This window comes from Gorilla gorilla, chromosome 16, assembly GCF_029281585.2.
Source record: "Gorilla gorilla gorilla isolate KB3781 chromosome 16, NHGRI_mGorGor1-v2.1_pri, whole genome shotgun sequence".
Lineage (NCBI taxonomy): Eukaryota > Metazoa > Chordata > Mammalia > Primates > Hominidae > Gorilla > Gorilla gorilla.
In genome coordinates, this window is record NC_073240.2 from 34,137,707 (window position 1) to 34,158,945 (window position 21,239).

At 44.0% G+C, this 21,239-nt stretch overlaps 1 protein-coding gene across 2 annotated transcripts in view; it reads left to right on the forward strand.

Moving 5' to 3' along the window:
* The first annotated feature begins 4,197 nt into the window (after positions 1-4,197).
* The window catches only part of RYR3 (ryanodine receptor 3), a 580,370-nt gene continuing 563,328 nt past the window's right edge, over positions 4,198-21,239 (forward strand). Inside the window, exon 1 of one of the 2 annotated variants that reach the window (XM_055363234.2) lies at positions 4,198-4,534. In XM_055363234.2, the coding sequence (XP_055219209.2) occupies positions 4,484-4,534 (51 nt within the window). In that variant the 5' untranslated portion in view covers positions 4,198-4,483. The remainder of the gene's footprint in view (positions 4,535-21,239) is intronic. The other variant, XM_055363233.2, reaches the window with a different exon arrangement.

The window sequence follows — 21,239 nt, forward strand, 5'->3', positions numbered from 1 at the left end:
CCTGATGACAATACCTTCTTGCCTTGGAACACCTGAACAAAAAGCAGAGAAAAGTGTTTTTTTTTCTTTTTGCTAATGAAAAACATAAATAAATCTTCAGTCAGTATATAATAGTACTTGTGTATATGGTGAGATATTTTAAAAGATGGTAGCTAGCAGAGTCAGCTCCCTCAACTCTACAGTTCTTTCCATCATTCCCTTTTATACGTTCCTTAGGCAAATCCTGAGTCAATGCAGACTGAAGCCATGAGTGCAATTAATGGAAGAAATGCATTTTCAGCAAATGGATGACTCCTATAGTTAGGAAGTGAGGCTGAAATGGATATTGGAGGAAGATTTAGTGTTGTGTAGAGTTTAATATATCGCTAATAACATGGGTGAAGGCTATCTTTATCAAGTGTGACCTCTTAGCTTCTGTGTCTCCAAGCGTGGGAAGTCCTAGCTTGTTAAAGCTTAAGCCTGCCTCCCCTATGGCTAAATGAACAAAGATTTATGAGACTTTTAACCAGAATGAAGGGGCCAGGGTCTTTGGACAGCAAATGGAGTGAAGCTAACTGGCCCTCCTAGAACTGAATCCATATCCTTGGCCTCATTGAGACCACTTGGGCAACTGGCTACCATGAATAATACAACATAGCAAATGAGATACTGACTTATATGAGTGTGGACATTTTCATTAGCATTTTAAAACTATAGCAATATTACTGTTAAAACACAAATAAGAGGCCCTCTTATGTGAGAAAATCCTCAGGACCAATACTTTGAGAACCTGCCAGAGGAGAAAATAAATACATGAATTTTATTTCAATAATCAATATTGAATAACAATATTTCAATGTCAGGCCTTTAAAATTGTATATGTAAAAGGTATAAAAGTGCTATAATGATAAAAATGAAAAATTTCTGATTTGGCCCCCACTACAGGCTCTCCACCTGCTGTTAATATTGGCTGCAGAGTGCCCCAACATTCAAATACAGCAGGCTTTGAGGTCTGACTTTGAACGATGCCAGTATCCCAAAGGCATTTCATTTCCCTGTCGTGTGCACCTAATTGAAGTCATAATAATGGCTGATAGCTTTCTCCAGAGGCTTAGAAACCTTGGAGGCTTTGGGTTTTTCTTTCAAAATGTAGTAGCTACAGTACCCTCTGAGACCTAAGGTCCAAGTCCTCTGGCTCTCTACTAAGAGTAACTGGTCTTGAGAGAGACTCAGTTTAAAATATAGGCTGTGTGGAAGCAAACCCAATGTGTATGGGGTATGGGGGCATGGAGGTGGTGTATGAACCTGAGGTTTTCCACTTTGCTGTTCTAGAAGCAAGGCAGTATAGTGGAGAAAGTACTGAAAAGTATTGAGATTGTTTTACTTCAAGTAAGAGGAGACTGTGTGACTCCTTTTACTAGATGTATGAATTTAGACAAGTAACTTACTATTAGTTTATTCTCTCCCGGTCTTAATGGGTGAACTAATAGCAAAACAAGTATCAAAGCACAGTGTCTGAACTACTATTTATCTATACCTGTATGACTACAGCATCATTATTGGTGCATCTTTGGGAAATCTTAGAGAATGGAAGAAGTACCAATAGATTTCAAATAGAAGTAAATGTCCACCTTCCCCAGTTTACAGTCTGAAACAACAGCCTGAGACTCTTTTATAAGCTGAGCTCCAGAACAATCTTAGATTTTGATAATTAAACAGCTTACTTTTGGGAACTCTAAAGGAACACAAAGACCATCAGGAATCCAAGTGGATGCACCAATGGTGTTACAGAACTCCATTCTTACTTCTTTTGTGGTAGGGTTATTTGACTGATGCGGGAGCTGGTGTCCCAGGTTACATATCTGTATTTCAGTAAAGTATGTAAGAAAGGCATTTATAGTAGCCCTATGAACAAGAAGAAATTTGGGCTGCAAAATAATATATTTATGTAGGTTATTTTTTAATTATAACTTTTATTTTAGGTTCAAGGGTACATATGTAGGTTTGTTACATAAGTAAACTGCATGTCATGGAGGTTTGGTGTACAGATTATTTTGTCACGCAGGTAATAAGCATAGTACTCAATAGGTATTATTTTTCTGACTTAGGTAAGTTCTTGATCATTAAATAAGCATAATCAAAAGTAGAAAGGTTAATCCAACAGGGCCTCTATTAGTATTCTGAAGGTATGCCATATCACAGGTTAGTAATAATTAGCACCTTGCCTGGCATACTCTAGCTTTAAAAATACCTTAAAGGTTCACATATAGAGACATCAATACATGATTGGGTATTACAATTGGAAGGAATACACACACACACACACACATATATTTTTGAGACAGAGTCTCGCTCTTGTTGCCCAGGCTGGAGTGCAATGGCACGATCTTGGCTCACGGCAATCTCCACCTCCCGGGTTCAAGCGATTCTCCTGCCTCAGCCTCCCAAGTAGCTGGGATTACAGGCATGCACCACCACGACCGGCTAATTTTGTATTTTTTTTTTTTTTTAAGTAGAAATGGGGTTTCTCCATGTTGGTCAGGCTGGTCTCGAACTCCCGACCTCAGGTGAGCCACCCGCCTCGGCCTCCCAAAGTGTTGAGATTATAGGCATGAGCCACCGTGCCCACAGGTACTCAAGCACTTGCATGTGATCAAGATGGAGAAGAGCTGACTTTTGCAGTTCACATGGGAGGAAAAAAGTAAATCTAGAAATTCTACTTAACTCCAAACACAGTGTCATTAGTGTTTCTCCAAAAGCCAATCCAATATTAGGCTGCACATAAAGACTGTCCAAAACAAGGACGGAGAGCACAACAATTCAGGAAGAAGACAACCTGGAATGCTTATATGGCCATCAAAGATGACATAGGCTCTGGAAACTATACTACAGGGAAAGTTGGGGCTAAGAAGAACCTTGAGCCAGGAGAAGAAAAGAGTGGATGGTGGGCCATAGAGGCAAGCATGGCAGATGCCTTCTAAGAGGTGAAGGGCCACAATGTACAGATGGTTTGACTTGTTCTAGGCGGGTTTCAGAAGAGGCACAAGACCCAAGCTGCAGCCTAGAAGGTAGCAGTTTGAGTACAATACAAGAAAAAAACATTTTTCTTTGCATTTCTGATGTTCATCAGAACATATGGGACGGAAGCTCAGGAAAGAGATCTTAAGGTAGCATCAAGAGATAGATGTCGTCCACAAGGAGGCGGTATATGAAGCTGTGAAATGGCTTGGGGTTTCCAGTGTCTTCCACCATCATCAGCCCAGAATTACCACCTTCCCAGTTGCACTTCCTCCTAAATCTACATCTCTGGTGCCTTTTGCCTTGAACAGCCTCTTGCCTTGGAGCTTCTCGGCCATCAAACAGAAGGGGGCACCCTGCACCGTCAGTCAAGGCAAGGACCAATCTGGCAATCCCCAACCATGGAAAAGGACCTACGGCTGGGTAGGATGTAGGAGCCTTCCAGGACCTGGAAGGGAACCTCCTGTAACTACTCTCTACTCCCTTTAGAGTCCACAGGGCTGGAACTCTAAATGCAGAATAAGGTTAGGGGTGGGCAGAGAGGAAGGGTTGTGATGTCACCTGACTTCCAAATTGAGGATGGCACAGGATCCCCCAGAAGCTCCCTGGGGTACAGAAGTCACAGCAACCCTGGACAATCCAGGGATTTGGTAAAGTGTACTTACCAATTTTGAAGAGGGGAAGGGGTTCTCTTAAGGTGTAGAAAGGACTATCCAGGGAGTTGCAAACTTTGTTGTAAGTGGACAATCACCCTCGCTCCTCACTGCACCGTCTTCTCCTTGTCCAACAAGGCACGCGGGTCCTAGCAAGGTATTCGAGTCCAGATCTCTCTCTCTCTCTGTCTCTGTCTCTCTCTCTTTCCTCTCTCTCTCTCACACACACACACACACACACACACACACACACACACACACACACACACACACACACACAGGCAAAGTGGGCAAAGCGGGGAAAGCGAGCAAAGCGAGAGGTCTGGTACCCAGTCTGGGCGCGCTGGAGCTAAGCAACTGGCCTTTGTTTGTGAATTGGAGCAGTTTAGGGGACATCCTCCGGTCGCCGCGGGGCGCGCGCCTCCGCTGAGTGTGCGGTGCGGTACCCAGCGGTGCGGGGGAGGCTCCACCGCGCCAGCCCAGGGCCCCCGCACCGCCCCCGCCAGCTCGACGCGCCCAGCGTTGCGCTCTCCACGGAGCGGGCGGCCGCAGCGCACTTGGCTGGGGCGAGAGGCGAGAGGGGTGGGCGGACTGCTTGGTTGGCGTTGGCGCTCTGCAGTGCAGTGGAGTGTTAGCCCAGCTCCCTATATGGTCGGGGATTAGCTTGGCGCTGCTGAGGCTGAGGCTGAGCCAGGAGCCGGAGGAGGAGGTGGAGGACGAGGACGAAAAGGAGGAGGAGGAGAAAGAGCGCAGCAGCAGTCAGCGCACGCCGAGCGGCTGCCGGGGGAAGCAGAGGCGCCGGAGGCTGGGGCACCGCCGACGCCTCGGGAGCCATGGCCGAAGGGGGAGAAGGAGGCGAGGACGAGATCCAGTTTCTGAGGACTGTGAGTCTCCGCGGTGGGGGCGAGGCCGTGGGCAGGTGGGGAGGAGCGCGGAGCGCGGCGAGGAGGGGCTGGTTGCGCTGCGCCGCGGTGCCGGGTGCCCGGTGCCGGGCGCTTTCTCCGCACCCGCGGGCTGCAGAGGCGGACCGGTCACCTACCCGCGGGGCCGCGAGGGGCTGCGTGGGAAGGGGCACCATCTCCTGCCTCTCCCTTGTTCCCCTACCGCCACCCCTGCCCCAGGCCCTCCACCTAGGACCGCTCGCTCTCCAGGCAACTTGCTACTTGGTCTGAAACCCTTGATGCCCAAACTTCAGCCGGGGTTTGTTCGCGGTTGTCCTGACCCGGAAGATCGGCGTTGGAAGCCCTCGCCCCGGGGTCGGCCCTCTGACACCTCCATACTCCACGCCAGCCCCATTCTTCTTCCAAGGCGCCCCCACACACAGGGGAACCTCCGGGAAGGAGTCAGCGGGGCAGGGGGGAGCATGGGGAGCCGGGTCGGAGAAGCGGGCGCAGGTGCTTGGTCCTAGCCCTGGGATCGCTCGGAGGGGAATTCACCCAGCGCTGCCCCTCTCGTGTTAAGCCCCACGTCGGCAACTGCTGCTGGAGCCTGAATTGACTGACTGCCTGTCGTGTGTTCGAGAGCTGTGGCTTCTGCTCCTGGCTCCCGCGAGCCCCGCAGGACAGGGAAACCCCAGTCAGTGGCTCCGCGTCACTCAGGTCCCCTCCTTGGCACCTGAGGGCGCTGCTCCGTCCCAGATTTGGGGGTGAGGGGGCGAAGTCTGTTGCAGCCACACCAGCCTTGCCCTGTAGGAGATAATACAAAGACTTTCAAGGTGGACGGCCACCCGGAGGGGTGGGGGCATTGGGGATGCATCCTAGCGCTGATTTCAGCCAAGTGACCTTGAGCAAGTCGCATAATCCGCCCTACTCAGCCTCAGTTTCCTCATGTGTAAAATAAAATGTAACCAGCGTTTCAGGGTGATAAGGATTAAATGACATAGTGAATGTCATAATGTTTTGTAAACGGCAAATTGCTCTGTAAATCTTAGGTAATTTTATATGCGCTGCCTTGCTCTCAGGAATTAGAATGAAATTCTTTCTTTCCCTCTCTCACTCCCCTTTAAGGGTGCCCCCTTCCCCACGACCTGGTCTTCGAAGATCACAACTTACCTCTTGTCCATCTTTTGAACCACTTTCCTCCTGTTGAAGTGCTTACTTCCAATTTACTTAAGTTTCTCTTCCAAACATGGTGCTTTTGTCAAAGCTGGGACTTGGGTCTTATTTGGGGGGTTATGGAAGTACCTATCGCCCTGCTGGTACTACTGAGAGGCTAGAGTATTCATCTCTTCATCCTTCGTCTGACCTGCAGACCCAGACTCCATTCTCATCTCTCACACTGCACACAAGATGGCCCCACAGTTGCAACTCATGACAACCCTATTGTTATAAAGCTGCCTGCTCCCCTCAAAGCTCCATCAAATCCTTTGGTTGTCCCTCTGACAGGTGTCTTTAGTAGTGGATGGGTGGCAGCTCAGGTTTTTTCTGCCTTGTGTCCCCCATGATCAGTCATTTCTTCTCCTTATTATTAATGATCTTCTAGGCGTTATTGCTTGAAAAAATTATCTTCAGACAGGGTCAGTGTTGAATAGATGTCCCAGGGAGTTGAGGCTTAGGAAGGTGGTAGTTTTTGTGAGATCCTTATGCTTTTCTCTTGGCTTCTGAGCCATCTTCCCTGACTTTTCCTCTCCATCTGGCATTGTTTTTTGTTTTTGTTTGTTTTTGGTACACCTGTAGCCAAGGTTTATTATAGTAGTGGTTCTTAAATTTTGTGTCCTGGGCTTCCTGCCCTAGAGATCAGAGCTGGTGGACCTCTTTTAAAGTACACCCATGACAGCCTGTGGGGTTCAAGGACCCAGGTTCAGAAACCCTGTTGCAGAGAACTGCATACCGGTTATGGCTTAGAGCGCGTGATGGTGGTAACCATGGGGGCGGTGACTCCGAATGTGGCATTATTGGTTCTTTTCCTTCTAGTTATCACCTTATGTATTTTTTAAGGTGTGTTCCTCATTTCTTCACCCTATGAGGCACCTTAACATCTTTGTTTTTAGCTCACTGGGAAGGAAATAGGTGATGACACTGAAGCACAGGAAATCGAGTGACTTGAACATAGCTGTTGACAAGTTATTGGTAATTTTCATTATACAATGTTAAATTACATTCCCGCTAGAGCCTGGCATTGAGCGTTACGCCAGATGTTATATATAGGCTTAAGAATATACTTAAGAACATAAGAGGAGTACTGCAGCTTTCTGAGCTTGGCATCCTCCTTCTTCATCTGTGAATTCGACAAAATGATTTTTTGGAATCCAATAGCCATAAGCTTTTGATCTCTGCACAAAATTTTGACTTTAGGGTAGTTGGGAACACCAGGCTTGTGCTAGCAGTGGGATTTTTCTCTCCTCTGGGTATGTCTGGGTTAGGGAAGCTATTTCACTTTGAACTCACTCAGTTACCTTTGCCTTAGGCTTTCTTTCTCCTCCCCAGACAACACCTTTAAAAGCATTTTGGCAGTGTATTAGTCATATATAATGCTTCCTCACATCGACATGGTCCTGGATGAGAAGGTGACTGATACTGGACCATGGAATAGAATCATATCTTTGTAACCATGAACTTTAAAGGATTGCCATCCCAGACAGCAGAAGCTTTTAACCTACTTACAGAAAAAGACCATACAATAGCATTATGCCAAGGCTCCTAATCAAATTGTTAGTGGTTGTAGTGTCAGGTTTGTTACAATAGTGCCAAAAATGAAAGCAGCTAGAACTATCGATAGCGTGAAATGAGCCAGAATTACTGCAGTAACCACTGTAGGTGTGTGTGGTGTGGCTTTAGACACTTATTTGTGGTAGTGTTTATTTTGGTTATGTCCTCTGATACATTTGGAAGCCCACCCTCTCCTAAGTAGGGAACAAGACCTAAACAAGGGTTTTGGAAGCTTGAACATGTGTTTAACTAAATGCTACTGTACCCCAAGCCTTAAGGAGGCAGTCTAAAACTATATACCCTCTTCTGGCCTTCTGAAATCACTGACAGTCATGTATGCCAGTTAGAATCAGGCAGATAGACAGAATCTTTAAGGCTAAAATTTTCCCTCCCACTGCTGTTGGCAGTGGCATCCTCCTCTCTTCCGATTGCTCTTGCTGACGTAGCCAGTGTCATTGACGTGGCTCTGAAGCTGCTCAGAAGCAGATAAACCTGCCAGCCGCTGATCTGAAAGCAAGAAGTTATGGTGAGAAGAGTGGCAATTACCCCATCTTCAGACAGTCGGTGGAGCAGCTGGCACCACATTCTGCTTTGAGAGTGCTAGGAGAAAACTTTTCTCTCCTACTTTTTCCTTTAGACTACAGTATCCATTTAAAAAACACAAAACGAAACAAAACTCTAATCCTTAGCTTATTGTTTTTAAAATATCACAGTCTTCTCCTTGCCAACTGCCTTTCCACCACAATGTTAATTGAAACAGAACTCGGAGCCAGGCGCAGTGGCTCACGCCTGTAATCCCAGCACTTTGGGAGGCCGAGGCGGGTGGATCATGAGGTCAGGAGATCGAGACCATCCTGGCTAACACGGTGAAACCCCGTCTCTACTAAAAATACAAAAAATTAGCCGGGCGTGGTGGTGGGCGCCTGTAGTCCCAGCTGCTCGGGAGGCTGAGGCGGGAGAACGGCGTGAGCCCGGGAGGCGGAGCTTGCAGTGAGCCAAGATCACACCACTGGACTCTAGCCTGGGCGGCAGAGCAAGACTCAGTCTCAAAGAAAACAAACAAAACAAAGCAAAGCAAAACAAAACAAAACAAAAAAAAAACAGAACTCAGAGTGAGATAGACATTTGTTTGCATTAGTTGCAATTAAAGGTTGGTCATAGACAGCCTAATTTAGCCCTCCCCATAGAAAGTTGTCCTCCTTCATCTAAATTTGCAGCTCTCGAGGGATGAGAAAAGGCACTTGGGCTGAAAATCAAGGATTGGTCCCTTGTCTTGGGTTCCTGCCTACAGGGTGCCCAGGACAAATTCCTGAATTTGAGCTGCAGCGCTCACGTGAGCTCATGTCTCTCGTCCCTCCCCAGAGCGCGCTGTCTTGGGTTGGAATGACAGTGAACTTGTACCTGGTGGTTTATGGATGCCTGCTTTCTTCTCTCTACGGCAGGGTCCATTTACATAACAGCTGCATGAAGCCTGTGTTTTGGTAGATTTTCTTTAAGGAGATAAGGGAAAGGAGGTGGACACCTTCCTCCAGGCTCTGGGTGCTAGTGAGTAGCAATGGAGGTAGTGCTAAAATTCAGACCTCAGATACCCAGACATGCAGTGTGAGTTGCTGCAGAGCTGAACTGTAAGCTCTCCTGCTGAGTTATGTTTGAGGATTAAAATGACAAAACTCGGAATATTCCCACACTCTGGGCCTCCCAAGGTCACTTCAGGGCTTCCCATCTTCTCAGTCTCTCCTTCCTTCGCTTCTCAGAGCTGATCTGATTAAAGACCCATATCAGCTGAGCTGGACACACAATATCCCCTCCTTTCCAGGGAAACGTTCCCGGTGAGGTGAGAAGGAGGCTGGATCCTTTTTTCCAAAGCGATTAACTTGAATCAGGCCGCATCAGCAGTAGGGGGGTAGTGGCACATACCTTCTCTGCCAAGGCAAGATTGCCATGTCCGGGGTTTGTCCTAAGGATTTTAAGCTGCTGAGCTCCTGGGAAGGAGGTGGTGATGACTGCAAACTTGGAAATATTTGGAATGCAATGTGGCCCACTGTATAAGGACTGAGGTCAAGGGATAGGTCTGCAGTTGAAGAATGTGTGTCTGACATCTGTGCATGTTTTTTTTCTTATGCTACTATGATTATTAAGCAAGGAATAATTATTAAATATGTTAAATAACATATTTCACAAGTGAAATTTTTGATTTCTAATATTGGTTTCTCCAGCTCCTTAGGGTTGATCTGAGGGCAAAAAAAAAAATGGTGAAAAAGAAAAGAGTGGGAGGAATTTATCTGGAGAGAAAAATACTCTGATAATTATTTTTGAAGGATTTGTATTTAAATAAGGCATAGCTATCTGTGCTTATTTGCCTCTTTGCTTTGTGTTATTTTTACACCTTCATAGAAAGGAATCTTTATTTTATAATTCGACTTTTTCTTTACCTTACCGCTTAAAGAATTTTTAACTTAGAAGCCATCAACTCCGTCATCTTCTAATTGACTTGGCATTATTCTGAATGATCTTTACCAATCTCAAGTGCAGACCCAGGCGGTCCTAGGTCTTAAGAACCCAATACTTTAGCTAATTTCCCACAAGTTCATATCAGTATAAACCTTTCTAAATTAGATATGTTCTTTAAGCTACCCTTAATACAAGATTTATCCAGTAGGAGTGGGATGCTGTAATAATAATAAAAAAAAATGAGCTTAGAGGCAAGAATTCCTATTTTTAGGTCTAGATCACTATCACCTTCAAGGAGTCACATAAGAAAATTGAGGTTTCATTTTTCCCACTGTATGGAGATAGAACCTGCATTAACAGAAGTGTTGAGAGAGGCAATAGTCATTCCAAATGAGAGACATATTATCCCAAATGAGTGAATAAGTTGTGTTTCATAGGATATTATCATTGTGTCTCTCCTGCACTAGGAAGTCGACCTTGCTTATCATCAGATCTTGTTGGAAAACCAGCCCAGTTGCCCCCATCTCTAACATGGTCTTTGTTGCGGGTCCTTCCCTCCATCCCAGAGCTGTTGGACAGCCTGCAGTGTTGGGCTCACCCCAGGATCTCTGGGCAATTACTTCACTAAAGCCAACTGCAACTATTCTTAAGCTATTTGATTAAAAGACTTGAGAAGTCAAGGCAGTGGGTGTGATAATCTTCAAAAGGCCAGGTAGGCTCCTCCCAGGATCCCAGCCACCAAACAGAACATTCAGAGTTATTTGTTGTCATCTCAGAAAATTGCCAAAGCTACCGTTTCCCATAGGACCGCCTTTTCTTATTGAATCCCGTAGCTCTTCCTTTCATAGCTATCCTTCCTATTCCGCTTCCTGTTTCTTTTATGAGCCCATTTTTTCTTTCGCTCAAAGCACTGGGGACCTGCTTTCCTGTAAAACCAGAGCGGCTTTTCCTCCCAGGGATTCTGCTGCTTTAGTCATGTCTGCTCAGGGTGTTGGGGCCTTTGAAGAGTTCCTTTTGGCTGCATCCGGATGAAGCAGATGCTTCTAGGGTGGAGAGCCCAGCCAGTGGTGAGGCTGTAGGGCCACAGTTCTCCTTGGGGAGCCACACTGGGTCCTCCAGGCCCCAGGCTGGTGTCCTCTCAGCCATCTTCTTGTTTGGAAGCCAGTGGGGGTGTTTTAGGGGCAAAGACGTTTCCAGTCACTGCAGTTTCCTTTGGTTCAGTGAATTTTGCCATCATAGCACCTCTTCAATTCAGAGAGAGGGAAGAAAAAGTGCTGGCACCTCAGCCCTGATCCTGCTACAGGGATGAGCCTCTTGAGATGCCAAGATTATTTTTTTTCTCTTTATGTCATTTCTGATTCCCGGTTGTTAGAAAACAAAGTTCAGATCATCTCTGAGACTGATGATGCAGTATTCCAGAATAAAAGAGCTATACCTCCTCTCCTCACACGCACTTTTCCCCTCCTCTGGCTTAGAGTACATTGCTGACTCTACAGTCATACGCTGGGCTATTGTCCTTTGAGGCGGGACATAGCTTTACAAGGAGGAGGCATGGAGACACCAGGGCCTTCTTTTTTCACCTTCCACCTCCCTATACAGTGGACTCCTCATTGATTTCAGGTCTCTCTGCTCCTGCGCAGGCTTGTCAATACTTGAGGAATCTTACTATTATTGGATTCAATGCCCAAGAAGAAGGAAAGCAAACACTCTATCCTAAAGTCAGATTACAAAGAGATTCAGAAATTACACTCAACATGAGCTCTTCCCTCTGGGGTGACAGCTGCTTGCTGCTGCTTATTTCAGAGTGCAAAGGAGGCAGAGAGAACTCTGGAGACAGAGCTGCTGCTGCCTGTGCAGAATTGTACAGGCCATCAACAGTTTTTCTACTGAGTTCAGTTTGTAAGTGGTTTTATGCTATAGGAACCAGCCAGTATTATGAGCAAGGCAGCACACCTGTTATAAAAGTGTAGCGATGAAAGTCTGGGTTGGTGTCAGTGTCACTGTGATCCTTGCAGATACCCAGAAGGATATCTTTCTCCTTAGTCTGTCTTTGGGATAAAGCACTGTCTCAAGAAATTCCCCCTATTAAAATGCTGAAATGCAAAGTTGTTAGCTCAGCAGGTACCATTAATGATTAACATCATTAACAGCTGAGCAGAGCCTATTCCTGAAGGAACAGGAATTGGATTGGAGAAAGGTGAGAGCACATGAGGGCGTTGCTGAGAGGGGCAAGCCTGAGTAGGGCACTGCATTGGTGCTTGGGGAACCTTGAGTAGGAAATATACATCAAAGCACAGGAATCTGGGTTCTGGAGATGGTGGTTCAGACTCCATCTTTATTTAGACCTTTGAGCAGAGGAGAAGAAGGCTTGAGTTACCTGGGAGAAAGTGGCCAACCTTCAGGCATTCAGAAGAGCATTATTCACCATCAGGACTGGTGCTAATACATACTTTGTTTTAAATAATTCATAATCAGAGAAAACAGTAAGATAAGGTGACTCTACATCAAAACGAGAACTAAGGTGCCTCCTTCCTGAAGTAGAAAAGTGTTTGAGAGACAAAACCTCATTATCAGTTATTGTATTCATTGACGCATCACTCATACTAATCCCAAGCAAATGCTCCAGAGCCCCTGAAACCATTTCAAAGCAATTCCTATAGCAAAAAAGGGAAAGTGCTAAGGGGAGCTGCTTATCCCCTAACAGAGCAAATAGAAAAAGCTCTTACTGGAAGGTACAGGCATTGCACCCGATCAGTGACAGGTACTGGCATCAACTCTGAAAATTTCACAGTTGAGTTCTCTAATGGGGCTAGGCAGAGAGAGCTAGTCAGCGGGACTACAGGAAGGAATGGAAAGTTCTCCATCAATGGCACATAAATGTCCACAGTGTGAGAAGTATTGATTTGAATCATGGTGCTCTATACCATGGACCAGATCCAGACTGTAAATAATACTAGGGCAGAAGGAGAGATCCCGTTGGCTACCACATCATATTGAACCAGAAGCCGAATCCAAGAGATCAGATCAAAATAGGGCAGCTGGTCTTGGAGTAGCATAAGCCCCTCCTAAGTCCCTTCTCAGTCACCCAGGACACTTGGCTATTGTTCCAATTTAGGACAGTGGTTCTCCTCCAAGTAATCCTCTCTTTTGTCCAGGCTGGCTAGAAGAGAACAGTTCAAGAATAAACTATAGTGAGGTCTTGAACAGATCTCATCTCTTTGCAAGAGGCATTTTAGGAGAAAAATATAGCAAAGAACATACTAGTCAAATGATGGGTAAAGTCAGAGGTAAAGCGTTTGCTATATTTGGCAGCATTTCTATTGCCAGATGCCTGTGAGATTGCCTGCCCTTCCCAGGTCCTAGTTCAACCATTTGTAAAGGCATGATAATAATTAATGATTACATCTCAGAGATGTCCTGAAGAAACTCCACATTTCCTCCAGGAGAACTAGATATGTAAATCTGGAGAGAGTAGCTTGAAATAATAGTTGCCCTATTCCCTGAAAATGTTTCCGTCAGCCTAAAGTATGAGCCATACATTATGAACTCCAGGAACACAGGGGTCTTAAATTTGGTTTACGCCAAGTTCTCAGGTACCTACAGATTGGAAAGTTCAAAAATCTAAATACTTTGGGGTCAAGCAGGTAGCTAAATGTGTAAATCAGGCTTTATTTGCAAATAGAGGCGGGCCTGATCTGTACGTTCAAATAAAAAAATTCTCAACACTGCCAGTCAAGCAAAACACATCTGCAGCAAGATTCTGAGCTGCCTACCAGTGTGCAGCTGCAAATGAGCACTCCGAATCTGTTTGAATGAAGGCACTCCCTAGAATGCATGAATATTTTCATGATAGGATCAGGCTCACAATACACATCATGGTCCTTGGATAAAAATGTCAACCTTAAAGACAGTGTATCATTTATCACAGGGTATAAAAGAGAGATTGGCAGGCAGACAGATTAATGGGCTTAATAAATGATAGGCTTTATCATCAACATGAATTCGGATCTTGCTAGTCTTTAAAACACCCTTTAAAATCGTCATATGGATGTAGACATCATGAAATTTAAAGAAAGCAGGGTGTGCATTCAACATGTATTGACCAATTACTCTCCGCCCAGCCTTAAACAAGTTACTGGAAGTTACATAGATGAAAAAGACATCTTAATGTTTGTTGTTTTTGACAGCTCAGGGTCAAGAGGGAGCTCAGACTTACTTTGAGGTAGCAAGGATATCAGTCACTTCAGATGACTTTATAACAATTAATTTAACTTTTCCATGTTTCTATGGTACAAAAATTTTCCTGTTGAAAGGTATGACCTTGGGGAAGTTTCCTTACTTCTGTTCTTGTTTTCTTATGTTAAATGAGGGTCATAATAGTGCCTATCTGAGAGGATTCTTGCAAGGATTAAATGAGTTGATCCATGTGAGGTACTTGGAACAGTGCTCAACATATAGTAAATCCTCAATAAATATTATTTATTATTGTCTCAACAAAACAGTGTAAACATTGACATTAGTCACACTAGCTATTCCAAATGTCATTGCACAGTCATTTTATTATTGGAAAGTACAAAGGGACAATCCCCTGGGATTATTCCATAGTCTTGATTCCTGGCATTCTGCTTCACTCTAAATATGAGCAGGCTTTGTGAATGGAAATGAGCCTGCAATGTTCATGGCCTTGGGAGTACAGATTGGCAGGTCAGTTCTCTGAGCGTCTACTTTGCAAAGCCTCTTGATGCAAATGCTGATTGACTTCTCTCTGGGCAATTTTAAATTCCTCACGTCAATAGATGGGCAACATGATTTGGAGAATCCTCAGCTACACAAAAATTCATCATCTTTGGTTTGGGGAGACATTTTTTACAACTTATGTCTTAAGTGTAGAAATTAACCTCTCTGGGAATTTACTGTATTTCTAATAACACAAGGTCATCCTGCTGTAAGGATCTGGCTTTTCATATCCGAGGATGCAAAGCATGGACCTAAAGTAAAGCTTGATCCTTGCTACATACTTCACTGCCCTCTCCCCTGAGAGGTCCTGCTGGGGCAGTTGTCCAAGCCTCTGATTCTTACTCCCTCCTCTCTATCAAACCTTATTCCCATCCTTTTTCCTTCTGCTTTCCATGGAATTAAACTGGATCATATTGGTTATTTAACCCTATTAAGAATTGTCCTTCCCTGGTTGAGAGTAGGTGTGTGTGAAGCTAAAATGCTCTGCTCCTTAAGTGACAGGTGTGTAGAAGGGCCCATGGACAGGCTGATGGCACCTTGTTTTTGATTAGTTTGGATCACCCTAATTGGTTCTTCATTTCACTCAGAAATCTGGTCCCAATGACTGAAAGCTTAATTGGACTTAATAGATGGGAAATTTAATAATAATACAAAAAACTAAAGCAAGATTTCTTCAAATAATAGAGAATGGGTGGGCTTTTGGTCTCCTTAAAGAAAGGAGAGTTCCAGTGCTGAATCTGAGTGTTTCACTAACTAGCAATACATTTAACATTTTAAGTTGTAAATAGAAAAGTGAACTCTATGGATGAATTATTTCATTAATGCCAGCCTCAGTTTCCTAATCTATAGAAAGGTGAAAATTATAACTAATTCACAGAGAAGTGGTCAGGGTGAAATGATCAGACCTGAGATTCTCCAGAGCAAGGCTCTATTTTATCACCATTTGCTGCTTCCTTCTCCCCAACGTTTAACTATGCCCAGCACTTGAGACTGCCCTCAGAAAGTACACTTTATAGAGTATAAAATGCTGTGAAGATGTCACATATGCATCTTAGAACTTGGACAACATTGGCATCTGATTACATTTTATGTTAGGCCATTCTTGGGTTGCCATAAAGAAAGCTATGTCTGAGACTGGGCAATTTATAAAGGAAAGGGTTTAATCGGCACATGGCTCTGCGGGCTGCCCAAGCATGACACTGGCATCTGCTCGGCTTCTGGGGAGGCCTCCAGGAGCTTTTCGGCGTAGTGAAAAGCAAAGCAAGAGCAAGCATGTCACATGGCCAGAGAAGGAGCAAGACAGGGAGCGGCAGGGGGAGGTGCCACACACTTTTAAACAACTAGATTTCATAAGAACCCCCTTTATCATGAGGACAGCACCAAGACATGAGAAATCCACACCCATGACCCAAACACCTCCCACAAGGGCCCACCTCCAACACTGGGGATTACAATTCAACAAGAGATTTGGTGGGGACATATAATCAAATTATGTCCCATATATAGAGAGCCCACTATTCTAATTAAATACATTTTAGATCAAAGTTGCTCTGACTTATTTATTTTTGTACATACATTTTATTATATTGGCTCATAATTAGGCATGATGGTACACAATTCACATAAATGACTACAATCTATGTAAGTTTTGTCTATCCAGAACAACTTTTTTTCCACTGAATGTCCTAGTTCTCTCTTATCATCGATCTTAAAGTCGATGGTTTCTCTGGAACCACATCATTTTCAGGTCACCATTGTCACTGTGTTTATTGCAGCTCTATAAACATAAATGACAAATTCAGAATTCACACTCTTGTCTACCTTACTGTAAGCTCTTAACCGCTCTGTTGTTGAACAATGTATCATCTGTTATCAGCACCACTATCAGGTACAGTCTCTGACAAGAGAGTGGTTAAGAGCTTACAGTAAGGTAGACAAGAGTGTGAATTCTGAATTTGTCATTTATGTTTGTAGAACTGCAATAAGCACAATGCCTGGCTTGTACCAGGCATATTTTCTCTTCTGTGCTATAATATATGATATGATATTTAATACATATATATTTTTTTCTTTGAGACAGAGTCTCACTCTGTCTCCCAGGCTAGAGTGCAGTGGCGCGATCTCTGCTCACTGCAAGCTCTGCCTCCCAGGTTCACGCCATCCTCCTGCCTCAGCCTCCCGAGTAGCTGGGACTACAGGCACCCGCCACCATGCCCGGCTTTTTTGTATTTTTAGTAGAGACGGGGTTTCACCATGTTGGCCAGGATGGTCTCGATCTCCTGACCTCATGATCCGCCTGCCCCGGCCTCCCAAAGTGCTGGGATTACAGGCGTGAGCCACCGCGCCTTGCCTTAATACATATTTTAATGGCAGAGCCTACTACCCAGTGGCTGAGGATTCTTTCTGCCAGAGCCCCAGCACCCATGCTCAGACTATACTTTGATGAGCCACCTGGGATCCTGAAGCAGCTGCTCTTCAATGATATGGGGAGGGGGTGGAAGATGTACTTAAACTGTTTATTTACTACAATTTCTAAGTCAATTAATTGAGAAAAAAAATCTAAATAGCTCTCCCACCTGCGCCCTGGAAGCCTTAGCCAAGTGAAAACCTGTGGGTGTGCATGCATTTGTACTTGATTTTCTAAATATGTGAAGGTTGCAGTCCAAGTCATGCTTTTAACTCAACCACAGCCTGTGCTTGACTCCCAGCCGTTTGGGAGGTGATAACTTTGACTGTCCCCTGGGCTTTGCTCTGGTCTCTGGCTGTGCTAAGTGCATGCCACTTGTTCATATCCTGGTGAGGCCTGTGGAATACACATAAGAGGGCAAATAACTCACAAAGCTGGAAGAGGCTCCCGGATCTAGTCTGAACTGCCCAATTAAATGCAGATTAAAAGGCAGGTTTATTGAGGTTTTGAAGTAAAGGAGAGTTAGGGTTAACCTTTTTCTAGCCCACAGGTTAGGTATAATATGTCACTGGGCAGGATATGACCCTTTGCTCAGACTTCTTTATCACCATATGACATGGTAGATGGAATCCTGACATTCAAGATACTCTTTTGGATTAAGGTTTTATCTCCAAGGCAAATATATTGTCTGGGGGTGGGAGGAGTGAATTTAGATGTTACTATACATCCTCTTGGATTATGACATAATCTATGGATGAAACTTTGGTCTGGTAATATGGCATTTGGGATATAAAGAATTACCACTAAGGCACTGGCAGATTCCACTCACAGTAGGTTACCCTGTATCTTCTGGGGAAATGGGGGAAGGAAGGGTACTCTAAAAAAGTGGCATCTTAAGGATAAGGAGTAGGAGCACAGAGTCCAAACATCACTAATGTCACCACTTTTATCCCAATCTTATTTTGTAGATGCTAGTATCTTAGATAAAACTCAGTGCTTTCTATCAATAGAGGAGGGGTTCTAATATTAAATGTTTCTTTCTTTACCACCTACCTTTCTTCATCCTTGGTGCTTGTCAACATCTAGCAAGCTATGTATGATACTGATTTATCCTGTTTGTCTCTCTCCTACTTTGCAAGCGTTCAGGGGCCAGAATTTTTGTTTTTTTCTTTGCTGTGTTCTTAGTACTAAGGATGGTCCTTAGCATATAGTAGGTCTCTGTAAAGAGTTGTTGAAAGAATTAGTAAATCCTCATCTGCTGCCCCTCCAGCCCAGGTGCTCACCTCACTCAACTCTCTGCTAAGTTCCCCTCTCTGTGCACTCATGGTTGGTGAGACTGAAGTATGTGTTGACACAAAGTTAAAAACCCAACCACATTTTGGAATGATCATTGGGGATCTGGAGACTAATGTCTCAGTTTCTGATCTCAGTGGCTTATAGGATGCCAGCTTGTGAAGACTGAGAAATCAGGATGGCATGGACATCACATATGCATTTGCCTGATTCTCAGGACTAAACACACATATGGAATATTTCTAGATTCTTCTAAAAATGGAAAATAGATATAGGACAATTCTATATTTATGGGACATACGTCTGCTCTACATATTATTGATACCAGTTTGATGACTGTTCATATTTTTGTATTTCTTTGTGCTTGCAAACTGATGCTTGTTTGAGAAACTGAAGGTTATTTGATGTCAGTGTACCTTGGACAACATTTCTGTGTGCTTTTAAATCCTACAGTCTGTACCAGATACAAACCAGTAACCACTCTATAGGACCCCTTTACTCCCATGAGATTCTTGAGCACCATCAACAGCAGATACCAGCCCCCTCCACTGGCATGTGTACTTGCCAATTAGGAGCATAAACCCAGCCATCACTCATATCTAAAGATGAAGGGAAGACATTTTATTGACAGTTGAAGTTATTGAATGGTCCAAGATTAATTTTTGTTTGGCTTTGAGATGTACTTTACTACTTTCGTGTTGCTTAGCTTGTTTCTACTTTTATATTATTCCTGTTTCCTTCTAGTCCTCATCTTCCTTTATAATCTACAGCTTCTTCTGAGCCTTCTGATATTTCTCCTTTAGGGTCCTGAATTCCCATAGAATTATGGGAATTATGGGTTTCTTTTCTTTTCCTTTCTTTTCTTTTTTCTTTTCTTTTCTTTTTTTTCTTTTCTTTTCCTTTCCTGCCCCTTTCCACCTTCCCCCTTCCCCCTTTCCCCCTCTGCCTTCCCCCTCCCCCTCTTCCTTCCTTCCTTCCTTCCTTCCTTCATTCCTTCCTTCTTTTGTTTTCTTTTCTCTTTTCTTTTCTTTTCTTCCTGTTGTTGAGACAGGGTCTCACTCTGTTACCCAGGCTGGAGTGCAGTGGCACAATCATGCCTCACTGCAGCCTCCATCTCTCGATCTCAAGCAATCCTCCCACCTCAGCCTCCCAAGTAGCTAGGACTACAGGCATGTGCCACCATGCCTCGCTAATTTTTGTAGTTTTTGTAGAGATGGGGTTTTGCCATTTTGCCCAAGCTGTTTTCTTGAACTCCTAAGCTCAAGCAACCTGCTCACCTCAGCCTCCCAAAGTGCTGGGATCACAGGTGTGAGCAACCATGCCCGGCCTATTTCTTTCTTACACGAGTCTGTTGAGGTTCTTTGTTTTTTGTTTTTTCCCCAGTGTCTACTGAACTAAATCAAAGCTACTATCTTCTAAAAGAACCATAGGGCATTATAGATAGGAAAAGACCCCTGGCAATCATCTGTTAACTATTGTGTTAGGGAACTGAGATGCTATCCCCTTATTCATCCGTCCATCCACCAAGCATTTGTGGAGTACTTACTATGTGAAAGGCATGTGCTAGGGATTGGAGAAGATTTAAAGGTGATCAAAACACATAATCCCATTTTCAAGGATCTTAAAGTGTGGTCAGAGAGTCAGATATCTAAGGAACTAACAAGAAAGCAGAACAAAAATGTGTTAAATAAAGGTAAAAGTTATACATCCTAGAAGGAATACTTTTGACTAGGGAGTCAGGGAAGATTTGAAAAGAGGGGGAACATTTGAACTGGGGGTTTCTATAGGTTGTTGATAGGTTGCAAATTGAGTGAAAGAGGCACTTGAGACAGAAGGATGATCATAAAGCAATACTCAGCAGTATAAAAGTATGTGACATGTTCAGGGAACTATAAAGACTGGAGCGTAGGGAGGTACATGGAAGACTGACTGCGTTGGGAGATAAGGCTGGAAAACTGGGGAGCAAATCAAGACAATCTGGCCTTAATTCTTTAGGTAATGGAGAACTAGCTAACATAAGTACAATTAAGTCTAAAAATTTTGAACATACTTATGATAATTTACTACAGCATGGTTTTGATAAGGTAGACTATATAGTCATAGATTATGAAGGGTGCTTTTTATATTAATTTCTTCAACTTATTGTTATATGTCTGATGCTAGATCATTTGTGCAATTGCAACTGTAAATACTGTACTTGATAAGCCTTAGGGTGTAGCTAAAAAAAAAAAAAACTCCACTGAGAGAGAACTGGCATTGCCCCTTGCATGGAAGTGAAAGACGAGACGCATGTTACATCTATAATTTTCTTCATGGAATGAGAGCTGTTACACAGCTATAGAAGATGATTCACCTTCTCAGGCCAAAGGATTAAAGGTGACAGAAAAAAAAGTAGGTACTTTGAGAACATGTAGAAAACAGAAGCTGATGAGCATTGGAGGGCTACAGTCTTATTAAAGGCATTGCTGAGGACTCTGGTTGTTGAAAGTTGAGTATCAGCAGCATCCCTCATACCTCACACTGTTAAGTGCGTATGGATCCTCCACTTCTGGCAGAAAGCCACGAATCCATGGGACACAGGGGCTGTCTTAAAGCCACTGGTGATAGTGTGGTACAACCATTGTTTGAATACACATTTATAGACCTTGCTACCCTCGCTCTGGCCCTTTGAACCTACCATTTGGTTACATCTAATAGTGAAGAAAAATTGGAGAATTCAAATCAACACAATCAGATGGTTTAAAATTTTGCTAAAGGTTTAGTAAGGACTATAACTGGAAAGTGATTGTTAATTACTGTTTTCTGAACTAAACAATCAGGTGCTTGATCATATTGTGCAAATTTTACTTCATGTTATGAAAATCTCCTTTTCTCCACTAGACTGAATAGCTCCCTGGAGGGGAAGTTGCCTGCCTGCCTGCCTGCCTGCCTGCCTGCCTGCCTTCCTTCCTTCCTTCCTTCCTTCCTTCCTTCCTTCCTTCCTTCCTTCCTTCCTTCTTTCCTTCCTCCCCATCTCTATCTCTCTCTCTTCCTTTCTTTTCCTTTATCAGTGCT